This window comes from Vigna unguiculata, chromosome 7 (genome assembly GCF_004118075.2).
Source record: "Vigna unguiculata cultivar IT97K-499-35 chromosome 7, ASM411807v1, whole genome shotgun sequence".
Classification (NCBI taxonomy): Eukaryota; Viridiplantae; Streptophyta; class Magnoliopsida; order Fabales; family Fabaceae; genus Vigna; species Vigna unguiculata.
In genome coordinates, this window is record NC_040285.1 from 10,423,581 (window position 1) to 10,444,877 (window position 21,297).

The 21,297-nt window shown below is 33.2% G+C and overlaps 1 protein-coding gene across 1 annotated transcript; it reads right to left on the reverse strand.

Annotated features, from left to right (window-relative positions):
- Positions 1 to 2,520: 2,520 nt before the first annotated feature.
- On the reverse strand, positions 2,521 to 7,703 carry LOC114189526 (protein fluG-like). The gene is made up of 10 exons (XM_028078117.1): positions 7,593 to 7,703; positions 7,054 to 7,250; positions 4,805 to 5,056; positions 4,257 to 4,324; positions 4,043 to 4,161; positions 3,865 to 3,973; positions 3,425 to 3,581; positions 3,246 to 3,341; positions 2,946 to 2,994; positions 2,521 to 2,817 (listed from the first exon to the last, which is right to left on the reverse strand). Exons 1-10 carry the CDS (start codon positions 7,690 to 7,692, stop codon positions 2,657 to 2,659), a joined length of 1,308 nt encoding a protein of 435 aa, XP_027933918.1. The 5' UTR covers positions 7,693 to 7,703; the 3' UTR covers positions 2,521 to 2,656.
- Positions 7,704 to 21,297: the final 13,594 nt, after the last annotated feature.

Here is a 21,297-nt window from a genome sequence, read left to right on the forward strand (position 1 = left end):
ATGGCAAATACTAACTATCTAAATGTCATGAGCAAAAATAATTAAATTGACAAAAAATTAACGAAGATTAAGACATAATTTATCACTAAACAAAAATGAGAAACAAATTGAAAAAAAATACAAAAATATAGACCAAATGAGATTTAAGTGTTAATTTTAATTGCTCTTTTTAAATTTTGTACTCGAAAATTAAAATTAGGGAGCAATTAAATGATCCAATTACGAGGACAATTCCAAAGTATCCTTATCCTAACGATTCATGTCTGGTGATATTTATGTGAACCTATTTATTTAATGTTGTAAACCTATTTTACTTAATTATACTTTTAAAATATTAAATAGATTCACTATAAACCCTTGCGAATTTACTAGTTAAATTAATGAAACTCTCACAATTTATGTGTAAACTCTCGAGTTGATAACTTAAACATAACAAATATGGCTACATCCAACGAAATATCAAAATGCCAGTGAGAGTATTCAATATAAAAGAAAAAGTTAACAAAAAAATACAACTCAAGTAGGGCACAGATTAGTTAAAAAAAAAGCACATCTTTAAATTAAACAAGAAAAGATGCTTTTCACAATTTGCATCCTCTTTACCAGAAAATCTCATTGGGCGAGATAGTTAAAAAAAGCACATCTTTCGGTAGAAAGTAATTAATCTCATTGGGCGAGATAGTTAACCAGAAAATCAATAACAAATATAAATAAGTAAAAGAAAAAATCCTAATTTAAGAGGCTTGTGGTTGCAAATTGAAAGAAAAAGAAAAAAAACAGAATAAATAAACCCAGTGAAAGATAAATGGTTGATAATGCCTTGATCGATAAGTCACCCAAAGATTTGATTTGGTAAATGGCGAAGTAGAAAGGTTATGTGTATGTGCTTTCTTCAACTGAGACATTTGAGCTTCGATTTAGTGTGTAATTCTTTAATATTATTGTGACTTTTCAGATTAGTATGTAATTATTTAATATATTGCGACTTTTCAAAATCCATTATTGCAAACATATTTAGAAGAGGTATGAGATCAAGAATTGTTAAAGGATTAAAACAGATACACAAAATTGGATAGTGGAAAATTCTGGTGTTAACTACTCTATTGTGTGCAAATTTTATATGGGGTAAGGATTCTCATGTATCATGCATCTTAATAGTTGATAGGTTTAATTATTTCTTTGATTTTTGTTTCTACTAAAAAAGTCAAGTTGGTCATCCAATTTTTTTAAGCTCAATTTAATTTAGATTTGTACAAATTGATGTAATTTGATCTCTTTAGTTAATGTGTTTGATATCAAGATTGGAGCATTTAATAATGATAATTTGTTTTTGTTGGTGTAAGAACAATTCTAATGTTAAATTTGATGAAAAATACTTGATGTGTTTCAAAAAATTTAACAAAAATATCAATTACATCAATTTTTCAAAAATTATGATCAAATTACATTAATTTTCACAAATTTAGAACAAATTGAGACAGAAATAGAAGGTATTTTTGGACGAAAACAAGGATCAAATGAATAATTAAATCTGGTTGATAAAATTCTTTTCCACTTATGTATGATCATCATCACTTTGGAGATGACAAATAGTATAAAAGAGGAGTTTAGTTCCAAATTTTGCTACTAGGTTCTTTAAAAGTGACTACAAAATTTTGAATCTTTATGACTTTAGGTAGTGCATGCAAAAGAACTCCTTCCTTAAAAAAGACTTTCGCAATTTAGTCCATCATCCACCTTGTGATGAAATATACCATTCACACAAAAGTTAAATATGTTTCCTCATATATAATAAAAAGAAATGTTCAAGTAATGTTACTAAAGGGTTATAAACCTCAAAATGATGGTGAAAAGTGGTGAAGACATGAATTAGAAGATGAAAAAAAGGAAGAAAGGGAGGTGAGAAGGAAGAGAAGTAAGAAAATGAAAATACTCAACACAAAAGGTGAGAAGGCAAACTTTGATATGACATAAAAAAAAAACTTAGTGTGTCCTTTATTTGTTAAAACCAACATAATAAGTAGGAAAATGATTTTTTGATTACTAAATTTTGACAACTTTCTCTTATAACTTTAGGTGTCATTTTTTAAGTAGTTTTTCATCTTTGTATTTTCTCATTCTCAATATTCCAAAATCACTTAGAAGATGCCACCTCATGTTGTAAGATAAAGTTGTCAAAATTTAGTAGTCAAAATATCATTGTTCTAATAAGTAATTCCTAGAGTTATAAAACTAATTGATATAATTTTGTGTTTAGAATTTTACAACCGTTACTGATCAGGAGACATGGTCACGATAAATCACCTAATAACTATACTTTTACAATAGTGTTAAATGATGATACATCATAGTCAATTTAATGTTCTCGTGACCTGTACTAGTATAGACCACCCAAAACATATATTAATACATTAAGGTGTGATAAGATATGAACACAATGATACAACAAATTTTAGGGAGAAAAAAAAAATATCAGCAAAGAAGTATTTTAAAATTATTGTATAAAGTAGAGATCGTGTCTAATTTTTTTTTAATCAGAGTATAAATCATACTGGAGATAATAAGAAAACAAATTGTTTAATTTATTAAAGAATGCAGGTAGAGACATTCAAAGTGTCGAACACGACTAGTTTTTGAAGCGTTGGAGCTTCCTTGACTAAGGAACAGTGATGTTGGTTGAATTAATCTTATAGAAGCGGATTGCATTTCGAGCAAGTATGTCTTTTGCAGCTTCCACAGCCTCCGAAATTAGAAGCTCACCATCGTTGCATGCATCGCGTAGAACAGAGAAAACAACTTCGCGAGAATTCTTTGCACCTGCGAAACCCAAACTTATGATTTCAATTTGTAATCATCGCACTATAAATGATTAAGAAAGACAACATGGTACATGGCAAACACTCAAGCAGGACTTTCAAATTTGGGTGTCATTGATGTTAACCAACCTAAGTAGAAGGTTTCAGGAAATGTATAGGCGTCAGTGCTGAACATCACCTGCAGTGCAAAATTTATTTGTGAGATATAATTTCTCAATTTCATGTTCATTTGAAACTTGAACCTCTGCAATTATTATGCCTATTCTCTTTATGAGAAGAGGGTGAAAAAGGGATGGAGTAGGAGAAATTATGAACTTCTAATTCTAGTTACATACAGCACATGAATATTTTTTCTTCTATCTCTTTACGTTTGCTAGAAAAATTCTATTCTCAGTCAACAACTATTCGGATTGCTTATAAAGCTGTGACCTTATTTATTGGAGCCAGAGTTAATAGATCTTTAACTGCTGAAATCATCCCATGCATACTAAGCTTTGGAATTGCCAACCCAAAATCAAGGTAAACCTGAGGGATAAATTTGGTTAATTGAAATTCTGATATAATACAAGTCAATGCATTAATTAAGCCATGAATGATAAAATGCTTGCCTGGGAGTAAACAGAAGCTAGATATGATGCTTCCTTTGAGAATGGATGGGAGGCATGTAAGAAAACAAATCGACACTTTGAATATCTCTTGTCCTCAAGAACTGAACGGAAATGAAGAGGATTGGACTTCCTCAAATCCAAAAGCCTATCCCCAAACCTAGTTGCAGAAACAAAAGTATTAAGTGTAAATAGGTATCATCTAGCAGCATATCACGGTTAATACGTTAGGTAAATTTAAATAGAATAAACTTAGTTGTTTTATGACTAGTTAATTTGTTTAGGACTTTTTTCAGTTTTAGAATGTAAGGGTCAACAGTTTATAGTATTGGTAAATAGGTAATATTTGTGTGAGTCTAAGACTTGGAGATGAAAAATCAGAATGAAATAATTTTGGATACCAATATGGTAAAAGTACAGATAAAATAAAATGCATCAATTACCCTGTGTGTATCTGCATTGGCAAGTCGTAAGATAGAGCAATTTCCAAACTTTGCAAGAAGAGATAGTCCACAAGATTTCTGTGAAACAGTAAATAGATAGGCTTCGTAGCTGAAAACAGAGAAGGGTGAGAAATAATATTCTGAAAAAGATAGTATTAAAACCAAATTTCTTACTTACCGTTTATTAACACCTGTCTCAGACTCTCTTCAGCTTCCGTTTTAGTTACTTTTAAATTGATTTCTAAGCCACCGTAATATGCAACTATGCTTTTCAAGGCATATATCTCTTTAGCAACTGTAACAGTGGTGCTAAGGAACCCATCTAAACATTGATTATTTTTTTAAGCTAAGAACTTATGTGTGTATAAAGAATCATGTAAACTAAAGGATATGATCTCAACTTTGAGACATATGCTTCGGTAAATGAATCGATTGTCCATGAAGATCCATTAGACAAACCCTATAGGTAGCATTAGATATAAGTATAAGAAAGAACAAATTCAAAAACTAGATGAATAGCTAAGAATAAAAGTACAAGACATCAATGAAACACCTAAAACCCAAAGAATTAAGGATTAAGTACGTTTTTGAAATTCAAATTTGTGTGAATTGATATAGTTTTTATTATCAAAGTGTATTAAATTTTGCTGACATGTTAAACAAGATTTCAGATTGACATTTAAATTGATTGATTGTTTATATTATTTGATATGTTTAAATCGTTCAAAGATCAATCCAAAATGTTGTTTAACATCTAAAAAAATTAACACAATTGAATTAAAAAGTTGATTTTCTTTCATTTTTAAAATTTGGATAAAAATATATTAAAGTTCATAACAGTAACAAATTTTAATTTAATGTGTAAATTTAAATACTAGAAATATATTTAACCAAAAAGAATGAAAAACATTAAAAGTGTGAATGTGTATTGGTATCTCACTTGTTCAAGGATTTGCTCGGCCACTCGCTCGGTTCTTAAGATTCTGCCGACCAAAGGTGTAAAATTCTTGAGCCATTGTATTTCATTCCTTTTGTCCATTTCTATGCCATCATCTATTAGTATGGCAGAGAATTTTGCAGTTTTTAAGCATGTTGAGGTGATGGATTCTATTCCAGACACCTTGCGGTATTCTTCTACGCTTTGCAAAGATACCTCCGTTCCGTACAGCTCAGCAACATCTCTTAAACCTCTCTGATTTTATTATAACCACATTCCACACAGAAATATTCAAAGTTTTACAAAAATAAAAAATCAAATCATGCAAATATAATTTGAATCAGAAAGGCACTCTCCATATTCATGGAGACTAAATATATATCCATCTACTTATTATTTACCTTTTATAATAACTTTTATTCAATGATAATAATAAAAATGTAAAAGACAATTCTACTATCATTTCTCACTTCAAGTAATTAGATAGACAAAAAAAATTTCTATTTCTCCCAAGTAAAAAAAAAGAAAATCTAAATATTTGAATTTTATTTTATGATTTTATCATGAAGCTTACGTTGGATGTTTTTACAAATGAGATAACTTTGTTTCAATTGTTTAAATATATGCATTATATATATATATATATATATATATATATTGAAAATGAAAATAATTTATTAATTAAATTACAAAATATTGTATAATTAAATTTTGGTTAAATTACCCTTTTGGTCCCTCTATTTGTCATGAAATTTCATTTTGGTCCTCACGTTTTTCGTTGTCTCAATTTGGTCCTCATTTTCTTAAAAATGACTCAATTTGGTCCTCACCGTTAACTTTGACCAGACTGTGTTAAAGTCAATGCCACGTGTTAATTTCTGGTTTTTTTGAATTTTTTTAATATTTTTTGAATTTTTTTTTGAATTTTTTTTTGAATTTTTTTTTCTTTTTGACACGTGTCAGTTCACAGTTTTGCCACGTGTCAAAGTGACTCAATTTGGTCCCTATATTTGTTTTTAGTTTCAATATAGTCCCAATTTTTGTAAAAGTGAAGCAATATTGTCCCTCCTTAGATTGAGACTCAATTTAATCTTTGTATACAACTTATGATGATATTCTTAATAAAATTGACATTTTTATTAAATATTTATAGAAATATTTTTAAATAATTTTTTTTTAGTTTTATTATTAAACAAAGTTAAATCCCAAACTTAATTTCAAAAATTAACAATTTTGTCATCATATATAAAGGCATTAAGTGTATCATATTATACAATTGTGAAGTGACACGTGTCAAAAATAAAAAAAAATAAAAAAAAATAAAAAAAAAAATTCAAAAAAAATATTAAAAAATTCAAAAAAACCAGAAATTGACACGTGGCGTTGACTTTAACACCGTCTGGTCAAAGTTAACGGTGAGGACCAAATTGAGTCATTTTTAAGAAAATGAGGACCAAATTGAGACAACGAAAAACATGAGGACCAAAATGAAATTTCATGACAAATAGAGGGACCAAAAGGGTAATTTAACCTTAAATTTTTTTAATATATAGTTCTGATTTTATAAAAATAAAATATTATAAAAATAGAGTACTTATTTATGTATGAAAATATATAAACGAAAATTATGGAAAAAAATTTATTTTTCAATTATATATGATATACGGAAGAGTTAAACTTAAATGATATTGACATTGGTCTAAAATTTAAATATGGATAAATTTGAAAAATGTAACAAATATAAAGAAAAGAGATGCAATGGGTTTACTAAAAGTTCGCCAGTTGAAACTTTTGACCATGGATCACATATCTTTGGTCATGTACTCATCATTAATTCCCACCCATTTATTATATATATATATATATATATATATAACAAAAGAAGAGGAAAAATAGGAATTTGAATTTTTTAGCTGGATTTTTATCTGTTGTTTATCCACGGTGTACTGTAACACATTAATTACTACTAATTTTAATATTTTAAAATATATTTAAGATATCATTACAGTATATTTTTAATATTCAGCAGAAGACAATATTCAAGAAACAAGTAGAGAATTTGGACTCGAAAAATAGTGAATACAACTATAATCCAACATTAACTCCTTATATATTATTCAACATACTATTTTAAAAATACTTTCCAAACAATTAATGATGACTTTTTATATGAATTTGTGATGAAAAGAGTTGAAAAAGCAACGAAGAAGTTAGAGAGCAAAGAGTGATTGCAAAAGCATTGAAGAAGTAACCTTGAATGACAGAGTAGTTTGAGCAAAAGCAGCGGCATCAGGATCAGCAGAGGCTCCCACAGTGAAGGCCTGGACAAAACCGCTGGAGATGGAGTTTGAGTAAAAGGCAACTATGTTGTGTGAGTGACCATCCACCACTTCCATCTCCTCCACTGTTTTTCTCAATTCGCTCAGATCCATTCCCTCTCTCTCTACCACTGAAATTCATACCAACATACAATATGCACAATCTTCATTCATTTCTTTCACATCTAACCATATACACACAAAAAATTAATTAATTAATTAATATTATGAAAATACTATAAATTTATTGGTTGTCATGGATTTGTTAAGGGAAATCGTCAACTTAAATACGAATCTAACTCATATAAGAGATTCGATATAATTCATATAAGAGATTAATATCAATTTCGATGTAAGACAATAAATTTATATACTTTTGTTTTTATATATTTTTAACTTTATCATTTTTATTTAATGTAAGACTAAAATTTATATTTAAATTTTAACAAATAAGAGAGAGAGAGAGAGAGAACAGTTGAGATCTTCAATGGCGGTCACCCGAGGGTTGGAGAGAATGGCAAGACTTGAAATTGTAAAGAGTATTGGTAATTGGAAGGAGAAGGAGAAGTGCATCGTGTTATCAGAAAGAGAGTAACAAGGCTAATAAGAAAAGGGTTTTTCTTAAGAGAGAAATCAAAATAAAATGAAAGACACGAGGAGACAAAAGCTATTTAATATTTATGTGTGGGACGTGCACGGAATGGTCACACATGTATACACTCTTTTTCTTATTTGTTTAACATTTTGGAGATGATTATGATCTTTATGTCTATAAAAATGGTTAGAGAAGCCGAGATAAAAAATCAGAGTTAGTATCTATAATCATATATAAAGAAATTTTCCCATTTATATTCATATTTCATAATACTAATTTTATTTTTAATTATTTTAAAAATTAATTATTTTATAAATAATATACTTTTAATTGTTATTTTAAAAATATTTTTTTCTTAAACCATTATTTTTAAAAAACAATTGTATATATCTTTTTTTTTAATTTTACATTTAATAACTATTTTAAAAATTAATTATATATTTGTTATTGATCTAATTTAAATTTCTTAAAAATTAAAAAATACAGGCATGACAACACCTATGTGTTTGCTAGTTTTATATTAGGGTTAATTATGTTTTTCGTCCCTCAACTATTGCTAATTTTTGATTTTAGTCCCTCACCTAACGTTTGCACTATTTTAGTACCTGACATTTTGAATTGGATGAAATTAGTCCTCAATTTCAAACTCCGTTAATTTCATGTGACATCTGTCAAACGGAATGACACGTGAGGATCCCATTTTCAGTTGACTTTAAATTTTTTTGGATGTGGTTATTTTTTTGGTAATGTGTGAGGGTTTTTTACGTGCGCACTGCTCCACACCAATCCTCATCTATGGTGCCCATGTTCTCCACACCAATCCCTTTCCTGAGTTATTCACAAGCAGATCCTACAACTCAACGTTAGAGGTGTTTTGCTTTTTCAGAACCCAGAAAAAGGGTGCAAAGTCGTATATTACCCAATGGGGTTTGCATCTCTCCAGAAATTTGGTCAAAGGTTGTTGAAGACCATCAAAAGCCTGCTTGAGGTATGAAATGAGGTGGTAAGGAACGTCCACTGTGGCCTCTGCATTTTCTGGGAGTTTGTCAATACGGGGCAGTGGCAGTTCTATCAGATCCACCAAATGTTGCAAGTTTTCAGGCACTTTGGGTAGGCGATGGATATTTCAAGGTGTGGAAACGAAAGAAATTTTGTGACCCTTTTGAGCTATGAGTTTTGCAAGCTCAAAAAAGGGGCCTAAGTGTCCAAATGCTAACCATGGAAACACCACAATGTGAAGCTTCTCACGCTGCTCCGCCATGGATACGCTTCAGATTAAGAATGAATGTGTGACTTAAAGTTCTTTACCTTGGGTTATCATGAATGGTTGTTTATTGGAATTTGTGTACTTTTGTTTGTTTCCTGCTTGTAACATCCTGCAATCAGTGAGTGACCCACGGATAACATCGGAACTTCTCTTTCTAAAATTACTCGATTTGATAAAAAAGATAATAGTAATCTTCTCGAAAAAAGCCGATAATCTTGGATTTTCTTTAGGCAAAACTCCATCTGCCACAGAATTCTTATCATCTTTCAACACCCTTCCGGTTATCATGAGAACCTAAGAAAGCTCCTCCACATCACGGAGGAGGCAAACCAAAAGAGAGAAATCGAAGGAGGAGGCTCGCTGCCAACGCGGTGAGGCACGCCTGTAGTGGGTGTTGTAGTGGTTGTCTGTGGTGGCTGAGGAAGAAGGAACCATGGCAGTGCTAGTGGTGGAGCAGTGCACGCGTAAGAAACCGTCACACGTTACCAAAAAAATAACCACATCCAAAAAAATTTTAAGTCAAATGAAAATGGGATACTCACATGTCATTCCGTTTGACAGATGTCACATGAAATTAACGGAGTTTAAAATTGAGGACTAATTTCATCCAATTCAAAATGTCAGATACTAAAATAGTGCAAACGTTAGGTGAGGGACTAAAACCAAAAATTAGCAATAGTTGAGGGACGAAAACATAATTAACCCTTTATATTAAATTAAATTGGGATTGAAAAAATAAGTTATTTTTAAAATTTATTCTTGAAACTTGAAATGTAATGATCAAATTAATTTATGCAAGTCATTAGTTATTGTATGTCATCTGTATAATATATTTGTTCTTTGAGTCAGAAACATGGTAGGGCAATTAGATTTAGTTGTACTAAGTTGTGTTTGGATTGATGAATAAATCTCATCGAATCGGATATTGAGATTTAATTGTTCATTTTGGGTTGAAATACATAAGGTGAAATATGTACAATATATTGTTGTATTTATGAATTCGTTAAGAATATTTTTCACTCAAACAAGATATTTTAACTCAAGAAAAAATAAGACATAAATATTTAGTCTTTTATGTTTAATTTTTTCTCAAAGAAAATCAGGCAAAAAGATACATCTAAATTTACAAAAGATCATCTAAAATAATAATTATCAATTTTTATCTAAATATTCAACTTGTACATACCTATATTGTTCACATACATAGTAAAATTATTGCAAGTCACACCACAATAACATATACAAGGCTAAGTTATCGAAAATAAAATTTTATCTTAAGAAAAAATATATCAAAAGATACATTTTAATTAATAAATCACAACAATTCATTTTCATTCAAAATCTAATACCAAATAAACACATAGACTACACACATGAATCTATTCATCAAGAATATTCAACAAATGGAAAGACATGTATTAAGTCCTTCCAAAGACTAATATCAAATCCTACACCCAAGACTTAGATTTACAAGTAAATATAATAGAAAGGATCAAGGTAAGTTCATTACAACCTAAGTTGCATATCACGATCTGCAAGAACTACTCCCTCAGCTTTTTACCACCTGATATCTTAGTCTATGTGACTTAGACTATCAGTGAAGTTAAGAGATCTCCGCTACAATATAAATGTTAATACTTAATACTCAAATCAAACAACGATTCACATATCATCCCACAAAGAATTAGGGTAAGTTCATTACAATCCAAGTTGCATATCACGATGCATAAGAACTCCTCCCTCATCACCTTTTCATATACCTTGCAAATTTCATCATATCTCATCATTCATACGTACTTCTTATCTTAATTTATTTTCAAAGATCATCATCCATCACATACAAAAATATCCAATCCTAAATATATATTCAAAAGAATAATACCATGAAAAACTAATAATTTTTATTATTTAGAAGAATTGAAAACATATTTTTAAAGTTTTTAAAACCTTATTTGGGTCAGCCAGAAGCCTTACTCGCCCGGTCAGAGGTTTTACTTGTCCAACTAGCTCACCTACTTGTCCAACGAGCCAACTCTAAAAGTTCTTATCAAAAAAGCTTGCCCATCCAAAAATTGGCTCGCCTAGCAACCAATCCTCTATGAGCTCATAGATTTCTCACAAAAATGTTAGTTTTGAAATGGTTGAAAAGCCAAGAAGGGGGGATTGAATTGGCTAGTTAAAACTTTAGGCTATTTTTGCAAGCTAAAAACCTCCTTTAATTGAATCAAATAGATCACCAAGTTAGGATGCAAACAGTACTGGACTATACACTTTCAGTCGATCAAAAACAAAGTTAACAGATTGATTTTACTAAACAGATTCTGTTCTGGTATAATCAATCGATTGAAACTGAAAAATAGTCGATTGAAATACTGGGAAAAATGCAGAAATGTGAATTTGAATTTTAAACCAGAAACAATGCTCAAGAATGATCAAGATCAGTTCCAAATGATTATACAAACATGCTCAATGCTTCAGATGCTATAAAAACATGCAAGAACATGAAAAAGATGATTAAAGCACAAGTTCTTGAAACTTTAAAATGAAAATGCAAGAGAGAAAGGTTAGAGAAGAGATGACACCACGAATTTTTATATTGGTTCACTCAAACCTGAGCTACATCCAGTTTGTCAAGGCAACCTGAGCTTGACTTTGCACTATTTCAAAAGTTTTACAAAGAATCCACCCTTACACTTCCAAAATATGCAAAAACACCACAAAAGACTCTTGAATCACACAAGAATCACACCAGCACAGCAAGAACCCTCTTGCAGACCTGGAAAACCACCAGGCACACACACAAAGCTTGAGAAAGATCAAACCTTAGTGGTAGCACAACCTTGCCTACCACAAACCGCTTTCTCCAAGCTTCAAACCGAGCCAAAAGCTTCAAGAATTGATCCAAGATCAATCTTCAACAGCTGCAACACCTATGATCACGAAGGAGAGATTTTCCACACGTTTCCAGAATCAAATCGTGCTCTAAAATGATCAACAGACCTCTCTTTCGAAAATCACAGCTTTTATAGTCAAACTGTTACGAAATTCAACAGGTTGATTATCAAATCAATCGGTTGATTTCACTTAACTTAAGTGAAATCAGTCGATTAAAAACTAAATCAACTAATTGAATTTGTTGCAGTTTAAGACTACTCCAGCCAACCTTTTAACCTGTTAAAAAGTCATTCAACAGATTAAAAGAGACATTTTAACCTGTTGAAAAACCATTCAACAGATTAAGAACACACCAAAGACCAAACAACATCTAATTAATGCTTTAAGGTCTACAACATGAATTACAAACTACAAGTACACTTTCTTAATGATGTAATTACATGGAGAGCACATGTTCCAGCCTTGATCACCATGGATATCATCAAATCTCCTTTCCTTCATCAATGTAGGCTTCATTCCAATGTTTATGGCTTCAAGATAGTTCAAAAGAGCTTCCTTCAATCTTCATCAAATCTTCAAGAAGCAAACCACCTTGGCTTCTCATGTCAACAAAAAATACTTTTGCTAATTAAGGGTTTTACTTGTCCAATGAGTCTACATAACTTAGAAATATCAATAGAGATTTTAGTGATTCAAACTAATTCTATTTGTGTGTTTTCACTCATTACTCACGCCAAAAACACTACATTCAGTTTAAAATTGACCTCATATAAAATCGATTGGCTCAACTAATATATCTAAAAAATAATAATGCTCACACAATATTACATCTTCTTCAAAAAAGAAAAATCATATTCAAATATACAAATCAATCAACATCAATATTCAACAACATAATCACTCAAATCATTTAGTTGATCATATTAGTACAAATTAAGTTCGCTTCCCTCGCCTGAAATGTTTATCCTCAAAGAAATTATTCTAAATCCAAGTACAAAAGCTACTCAAAATTTAGGAACCTAGAGCAAGGTATCCAAATATAAAAAAATTTTAGTATATGGTAAAACGAGTTGAAAGGGTCACGTTTCTCAACTGTCTTTGTTAAGATTGATGACAAAATCATAGAAAAAATAAGAATAAAAGAAATCTATAAAGTAAACAGAAACTTACTCTATTTGAAAATAAGATCGATTAGAATGGAGCCTTGGGTCCTCAACTATGATGAGGCGTGATCAGATTTCGAAATAGACAAGCTATGAGAGAAGAAAAGCTAGAAGGAAGAGAGAAAAGAAATTAGAGAGATAGAGGGGGTAAAGAAGAAAGAAAATGGTTGGGGTGGGGGAAAGGCAGTGTGACAATAAATGGATGAAAAAGTTTTAAAATGTTATTGATCAATTATGTGGACATGTATATATGAATTTAAAATTACATAATTTATTGAATTGATGTGTGATATGTTCAATTGGATTGGTTGAGTCACATTCCTATGCATATCATATTAACATTGGCTACATTTGTAAGTATTAAGGAAACAAATCTATGATATAACAAAGATATCTTAGCTAGGGTTTAAATCACATAAATTATTGTTAAAGCAAAGTCTAATAGCTTCATATTTTTGATTAAGTGTTTGTCAGAACAACGTACAAAACATGAAAATGTTTCTTTTGAAAGATGATGAATTGTGAAAAGCAACAAACTTCGTAAATCACAAGTGATATGACACTTTGCAGTCTTCATGCATCTTATAAGTGAACACTTTAGCAAAAGATAAGTGGATAAAATATTTAAGCTTACATTATACCTAACAAAAATATTCTTCAAGCTTATTACTTTATTATAGGGAATGTCATTGTCTTTTATCTATCCAAATGATTTACAATGCATAAGTCTACATCAAGATTACTTAGGATACAAGCTAAGGTTGTTTTGTTTCAATAACCATTTTGACACAAGTTTATGTCAACTCTAGTCTAACTACTTATCTTTTATGGTATTTGCTTTTACTTATTTTGAGTAAAAGGTTCTCTGACGTAGTACTTATAAGTACTTCCAACTATTAAGATCTTGCTTGAAGAAGAGATTGACATTTAATGCTTCATGGGTCACATTCAATGCATCCCTTTGTCCATGCTTATCAAGCGCTAAAAGATGGAGGTATATGAGTTCAAAGCTCTCAACAACCATAAAGAGATTTATGATTCTTTTTTCCAAGTTTTATATAAAGCTATGTTTTGAATAAAAAGAGAGAAGTGAATGATTGTTAAGTGTCAAAACCTTACTAAAATATTTTTGTGCTATTAAAAGCTTTTTAGACAATGTTGTTGTGTTCATATAGAAAATAAAAGAGAGCTCATATATTTGTATACTACATACGACATTAACACTCTTTAATAATACTCAAGTTGTTTAACTAGGAGTGACTACATTCCAAAATATACTTGAATTTTTAGCCAAGAGTAATTGGGTGTAAAAATAAAACTTTTAGTTATTAGTTAAGAATGACTACATTATTTAGAAGTAGGTGTAGTTTATGTTATCAAAAGAATCGATATTAGAGATGTCAAATTAGGTTCAAGCCAGTATGTCAACTTGACTTATCATGGGTTTGAATTGGGTTGGGTTAAACAAAATTTAGTCTTTTTAAATGTGGGTTAAACTAAACCTGTCTCATTTAAGTCTTATTTAACATGCAGGTTAAACAACTTCGAGCCATGTTAGAGGTGGGTTTACCTATAACCTACCAACAACAACCCTTTATTATTATTTTTTACCACTTTTTCGTTTCGTAACTTTTATTATTGTAATTATTTACTAGTTCTAATTATTTAGGTTTGTAATTTGATTCTTTTAAAGGCTATAATATTGTTTAATAATGTTTGAATATCTTTTAATACTTAATTTATTCTTTTGATCAATTATATAGGTTAACATTTTAATTTTTAAGTGTTATCTTTATAATAATGTTTGATGCAATAGGTGAACACTTTTATTATATTGCTTTAAATAGATGAAAGTCAATCTACTTTGGTTGTATTATAATAAATCCATAAAATAAATAAATGGAGAGAACAAAATATCAACAAGTCAATTAACTCACTAATTTGTGATTAGGGATGACAAATAAACTCGTCTCGTGGATATTGTTTGAACACATCCCTATTTTGACAGAGAATCTCCGTATTGATTGGGTATGAGTATGAGGAATACCTGACTTTTTTAAGTAGGTATGGGGATGTTCATATCAACCCCGTTCCCGAAACCATACATGCCATATCTCCGTCTCCGTTTAAATTATTAAAATACTCATAGTCTATTAAGTAACTTTATATATTTTTAAATTTTATCAACTAGATTTCTTTAACGTTTGTAACTTTAATAAATGTTTTAGTTATGATTAAATTTTATTTGATATTCAAATGTGAAATGTATACAATTAATATTTGATAAAAATTAATTAATTGATATTAAAATAATAAGAAAGTGGATATGGAGATATGTATGAGTATATACCCATTGTTTGGTAGGGATGAGGATGTGAAAGAAGTTTAATATCCGTTAAGTTTATGTATGATGTTGAATGTTTTCTTTGGGGATGGACATTGGATAGTAAACTCATCCCCGTCCTCTTATCATCCCTACCTTGTGATGGGTCAAATGGTGTTACAAAATGTTTGGCTCAAAAAAAAAAAAAACAAGTGAAATTAAATTGACTCATTTTTATTTAACTCGTAGTGGACCAACACCTATAAGTCAAATTAACTCATTTTGTCACCCCTATATATTTGTTCATGCTACATTAATAAAGAAAGAGAGATTTAGATTTGAAAATGTTTGTTTTTGTTCACTTATCAAACGATATATTGTGTTCAACCATCCCATTTATGTGTTTTTGTATGTTAAGAAGCCGGGTGTCAATATATGTCTTTTTGAATATTTTTTTATATTGAGATTTAAGTATTGATGTTTGATGATTAATAGAATGAATGGAAGTTTTAGATTGTGAGATTGATTTAAACCTACCAGGTGATTATCATGATTGCAGGTTCAAGAGTTGTGAGATTTAAATGTTATAATTAATAGAATGAAATGGTTGAATTATTTTGTTATTGTCAGCATACTAAGTGGTTGCATTTGATACGGCGTCATTACAGGTCAAGAGTTGATTTCTTTTTAAAAAAATTAAGATAATGAATCATGTTACGATTTATATATATATATATTCTACTTATTACTTTTAAAATGTTTTTTTATTTTATAAGTAATCGTATATGGAGACTAATTTCCTTTTATTAAATTCAACTCTATCGATTTAAAAATATCTGTAAAAGTTTATTCAAAATATAATTACGGAAAGATAATTAAAATGAATTAAATTTGACGAGTCAAATTTGTACTAAAACAAATTAAGTAACGATGAATTATTCAATTTTCATAATAGCATGTTGAAAATTATATTGAGTTAAGTTGACTCACTGTATTATTTTTGTTTTTAATTTTTTTATGGAATATTAGCTAGATATCGTTTGATAACATAAATGTTTCATGTGTTATGTTATTTGGTTTTCTCTACATTTATTTAACTTATGATTGGATGTATAACCAAACAAACAAATATTACTAATACAATGTAGCAAGATAATATTCTTATAATTGTAACATTATTTTAAGATCATTCGTTTGTATTTAATTTATTTTATTTTATTGCTCAACTTAAGAGTTACTCATTTTTCGTATTTTATTTAAAATAAATTCAACTTTAAATATAATTGACATCGAGTTCAAATGACATTTTGAATCTAACTTTCTGACCAATTTAATTCAATGACGTATCATATTAAACTTTTAACTTTTATGCATTCTACCTCTTTGTTAAAATTTTAATGGAATAATGACGTATTACTCAATAATCACCAAATCACTATTTTTTACAAAATTTTATGATTTTGATATTTTGTTTCAATTTTTTCATGTCCGTTTAAAAATTAAACTAATAGGAAAAGCGTGTAAAAATTGAAAACTTGATGATCAAAAGTGTAACATCCCATTTAATTATTAAGCAAAATTAAAGAAAACGTCGCACAATACTAGTACCGTAGCGTAGTCCTGGGGTCCTTAACACAACCCCTACAAAACCTGGGCACACCATAATGCCAAAGGAAAGCTGAATACAAACCTAACAGAGAGTATAGCGTAGAAATGCATAAAGAGATACATGGGCCATAGCCCTAAAGAAAACATGAAGAAAAGCTCCAGCCCAGATGGCTAAGTAGCGGAATCGTCATTCCCTGGTTGACCACGAGAACTTCGCCCATCTGCTCCCATCAATCAAATTGATGATCATCGCAAGAAAGAACAACCACATACAATACAACCATACAACAAAACGGGTAAGCTAGAGCCAACAACATATTCATCATACAGTCAAATATATTTTCATCATCCCATATCCATATAACAACCAAACATGTTATGACTCTTCATTCAATACACTATGACTCGACTCGACTCATCCGGATACGTATAACTTGGTCGGATTCAGCGGATGCTTGCACTTGTGGTGGATACCTCTGCTCACCCCCGAGCTGCTCGATCCTGAGCTATGTAGTACAAGTGTTACGATGAATCAAATTTCCCTCACCACAAGGTTAGCCCTTACTGGATTTCAGGCCTCTTGCTACTCTCACCACAAGAGTCAGTCCGCTCTAGGTGAGACTATTGGCTCCTCAGAGTGTCAGGATGCAACCTTACCTTGAATCCTTACCTAGTTATACAGATGGGACACCACCATGAACACCCACTACCAGGGCCATGGAATTACGTCCCGACCACTGAAGCGCGACCTTGAAAGCCTCACCTAGAGACCCCCAAGGAATTATGCACTGACACATACAAAACATAATCACGCAGTCCAAACAATATTAACCATGCACGCATACCTCAATTGTGCCAACCTTTAAAGTCCACGCCTTTCCTGATCCAGGCCCAACCCATTTCAATTCATCATAACCATTAATACTCATAGGACCTCAACTCATCTCATTTTCATGCCACGTTAACAATAACCAACTCACGTAGTTCACATGCCAACTTTCATACCAGACCCATCACCCACGATTCATAATTCATACCAAGCATGCATAATACTCCATTATATACTTATTTCTCATCACACAATTCACACCCAAATCAATAGCAATCATCTAAAAATACACAAACACCCAAACAACGCACTGCCTCGCCCAACCCCTCGCTCATGTTGAAGGGTCTAGCTCAAGCGAGACGTGCTCGCTCAGGCGAGCCCCCTTCGCCTAGGCGAGGGCTCGAAAAGGAGAGCAGGAGCACATGCGCGGTGTCGCTTAGGCGAGACCCCTCTCGCTTGGGCGAGATGCTCACTCGCTCAAAACGTCGAGCTGGTCGCCTGGGCGACCTTTCGCGCAAAAGCCCTAGGCGAGCTCCCTGTTTATCTCGCCTAGGCGAGACTGACCCGCTTGGGCGAGATTTACAGGTCTCGCCACTGGTTCATCTGGAACAGCCATGTTTTTCAAACCAACCAAACATACAGAGTGTTCTCACGCATCAAATCGAAAGATTAAACCATACAAGCAGCAACTAACTCAAACACAGACTGAAACGACTGGAAACTAAGAACTCTAACTTCCCGTACCTGGAAAAACTTAGCGAAGACCCCTACTACGTGACCACGAGTACGACAGCTCCAAGGATGCACTACAGGGCTGCGGTGGTAGTGGAACAGAACCAGACAAATGGGTTAGCCAGGACTCTTACAACAGATCACGAAAAGGTTACAAAAAGGGAGCTAGCATGAACTCGAAAGTCACTTACATGGAGTAACGGAATTTCCTGGCTCACGTAACAGCGGAGGCAGAACCCTAGCAGAGGGGGGTTGACGGCTGCGACTTAAGGTTCTGTGAAAGAGTGGAAAAATGAGACTTTAGGGCAACCGAAAGGGACTTTATCTACTGGGCCAGCCCTTTAGGCCCACTTACAAGGGCAACCCCTTTTGTTTAGGGCAAAAATAGTAAGGTGGATTTTCATGGGCCTTACATTCTCCCCAACAAGAAAAATTTTCGACCTCGAAAATAAAGACTCACCAGGTAAACAAATGTGGATGTGATTTTCTCATGTCCTCCTCTAACTCTCAAGTCGAGTCACCCGTCCTCCGATCCCAGATAACTTTAACAAGACTAACGGTCCTTCCACGGTGTTCCTCAACCTTGCTATCCTCAAGAGTTATGGGTGGTACTTCCACTGTGAGGTCTTCTCTGATCTGTATATCCTCAGCTTCCAACACGTGGGCCGGATCGAATACATACTTCCTCAGTTGTGACACATGGAACACCGGATGAAGGTTCGCCAACTACGGGGGCAAGGCTATCTCGTAAGCCACCGGCCCAATCCTCCTCGTGATCTGATACGGACCAAGGAACTTGGGCGAAAGCTTCCTTGAGCGGAGAGCCCTTCCCACACCAGTGGTTCGGGTCACCATCAAGAACACATGATCGCTGGCTGTGAACTCCAAGGGTCTCCTCCTACGGTCTGCATAGGCCTTCTGCCTACTCTAAGAAGCCAACATCCTACCTCTTACCATCCTCACCTTCTCGGTGGTCTGCTATAACAGCTCTGGTCCAACCAACACTGCTTCTCCATCCTGATACCAGCAAAGAGGAGTCCTACACCTCCTGTCGTAAAGAGTCTCGTATGGCGCCATGCCAATGCTCGCATGAAAGTTATTGTTGTAGGTGAACTCTATCAAAGGCAATATCTCGTCCCAAGCACCCAGATGATCCAATATGCAAGTTCTCAACAAGTCCTCTAACGACTGGATCGTCCTCTCAAACTGACCATCGATTTGAGGGCGATAAGTTGAGCTCATAGTCAACTTTGTTCCCAATGCCTCCTGTAAGGTTTGCCAAAACCGGGATGTAAACCGTGAATCTCTGTCGGAGACTATGCTCGAAGGTATCCCATGCAACCTCACAATCTCTTTGACGTACAGCTGGGTCAACTTGGCCATGGACATCCTCAAGTTCATCGCCAAAAAGTGTGCACTCTTGGTTAACCGATCCACTATCACCCAGATGGTGTCGTGTCCTCTGAAAGTCCGTGGAAGATGAGTCACAAAGTCCATGGAAATGCTGTCCCATTTCCACACTAGTATCTCTAAAGGCTGTAGGATTCCCTCGGGTCTCTGGTGCTCCACCTTCGCCTTCTGACAAGTCAGACAGGCGGATACAAACTGTGCCACATCCTTCTTCATCCCCTGCCACCAGAAAGTTTTCTTGAGGTCCTGGTACATCTTAGTCATGCCAGGATGCAAGCTAAGACGACTCTTGTGTCCCTCCTCAAGGATCAACTTTCTCACCTCTACATCATCAGGTACGCATACCCTACCCTGAAACCGCAGTATACCATCATTACCCAAAGCAAAATCTCTAGCCTCATCTGACCCAAGCTGTTCTCTAACTCTGTTCAGACCGGCATCCAACAACTGCCTCTCTCTGATCGAGTCCAAGAAGTCACTAGATATAGTAAGGGTACTACACCTAATGGACTCGGACCCCAACTCCACCTGTATACTCATGTCTCTGAACTTCTCTAGTAGTTCTACCTCTTTTATCATGAGATGTGCCGTATGTACCGTCTTCCTACTCAGGGCATCTGCCACCACATTTGCCTTCCCGGGATGATATAGAAGCTCAAAGTCATAATCCTTCAGGAATTCCATCCACCTCCTCTCATGTTCAGCTCCTTCTAGTCAAACAAGTACTTGAGGCTCTAATGATCGCTGAACACTCGAAACTGAGCACCATAAAGATAGTGCCTCCAGATTTTCAAGGCAAATATTATCGCTGCCAACTCAAGGTCATGAGTGGGGTAATTACGCTCATGCACCTTAAGCTGTCGTGAAGCATACGCCACCGCCTTCTTTTCTTGCATCAAGACACAGCCAAGCCCGAGATGAGACGTGTCGCAGAAGACTTCAAACGCTTTCCCCACATCTGGAATTACCAATATAGGAGCACTTGTCAATCTCCTCTTTAGCTCTTGAAAGCTCTCCTCACACTTGTCTGTCCAAGTGAAAGGTTGGTCCTTCCGAGTAAGAAAAGTCAAAGGTGCCACAATCTTGGAGAATCCCTCTACGAACCTCCTGTAGTAGCCTGCTAATCCCACAAAGCTCCTAATCTCTGTGGCTGACTTAGGACTTTCCCACTTTACCACTGCCTCGACCATTATTGGGTCCACTGCAATCCCCTTGGCTGATATCACATGCCCCAAGAACTGGACTTCGTCCATCCAGAACTCACACTTAGACAACTTGGCATATAACTGCTTCTCTCTCAAAACACCAAGCACCAACCTCAAGTGTTCCGCATGTTCCTCCCGAGTCCGGGAGTAG

Excerpts from the sequence above, each read along its gene's own strand:
- LOC114189526 (XM_028078117.1), bottom strand. The coding sequence starts at position 7,692 with ATGCACTTCTCCTTCTCCTTCCAATTACCAATACTCTTTACAATTTCA. Across the intron at positions 5,057-7,053 it reads AAACTACTCTGTCATTCAAG|AGAGGTTTAAGAGATGTTGC; the intron begins GTTACTTCTTCA and ends TAATAAAATCAG. Across the intron at positions 2,818-2,945 it reads TCCTGAAACCTTCTACTTAG|GTGCAAAGAATTCTCGCGAA; the intron begins GTTGGTTAACAT and ends TGGGTTTCGCAG.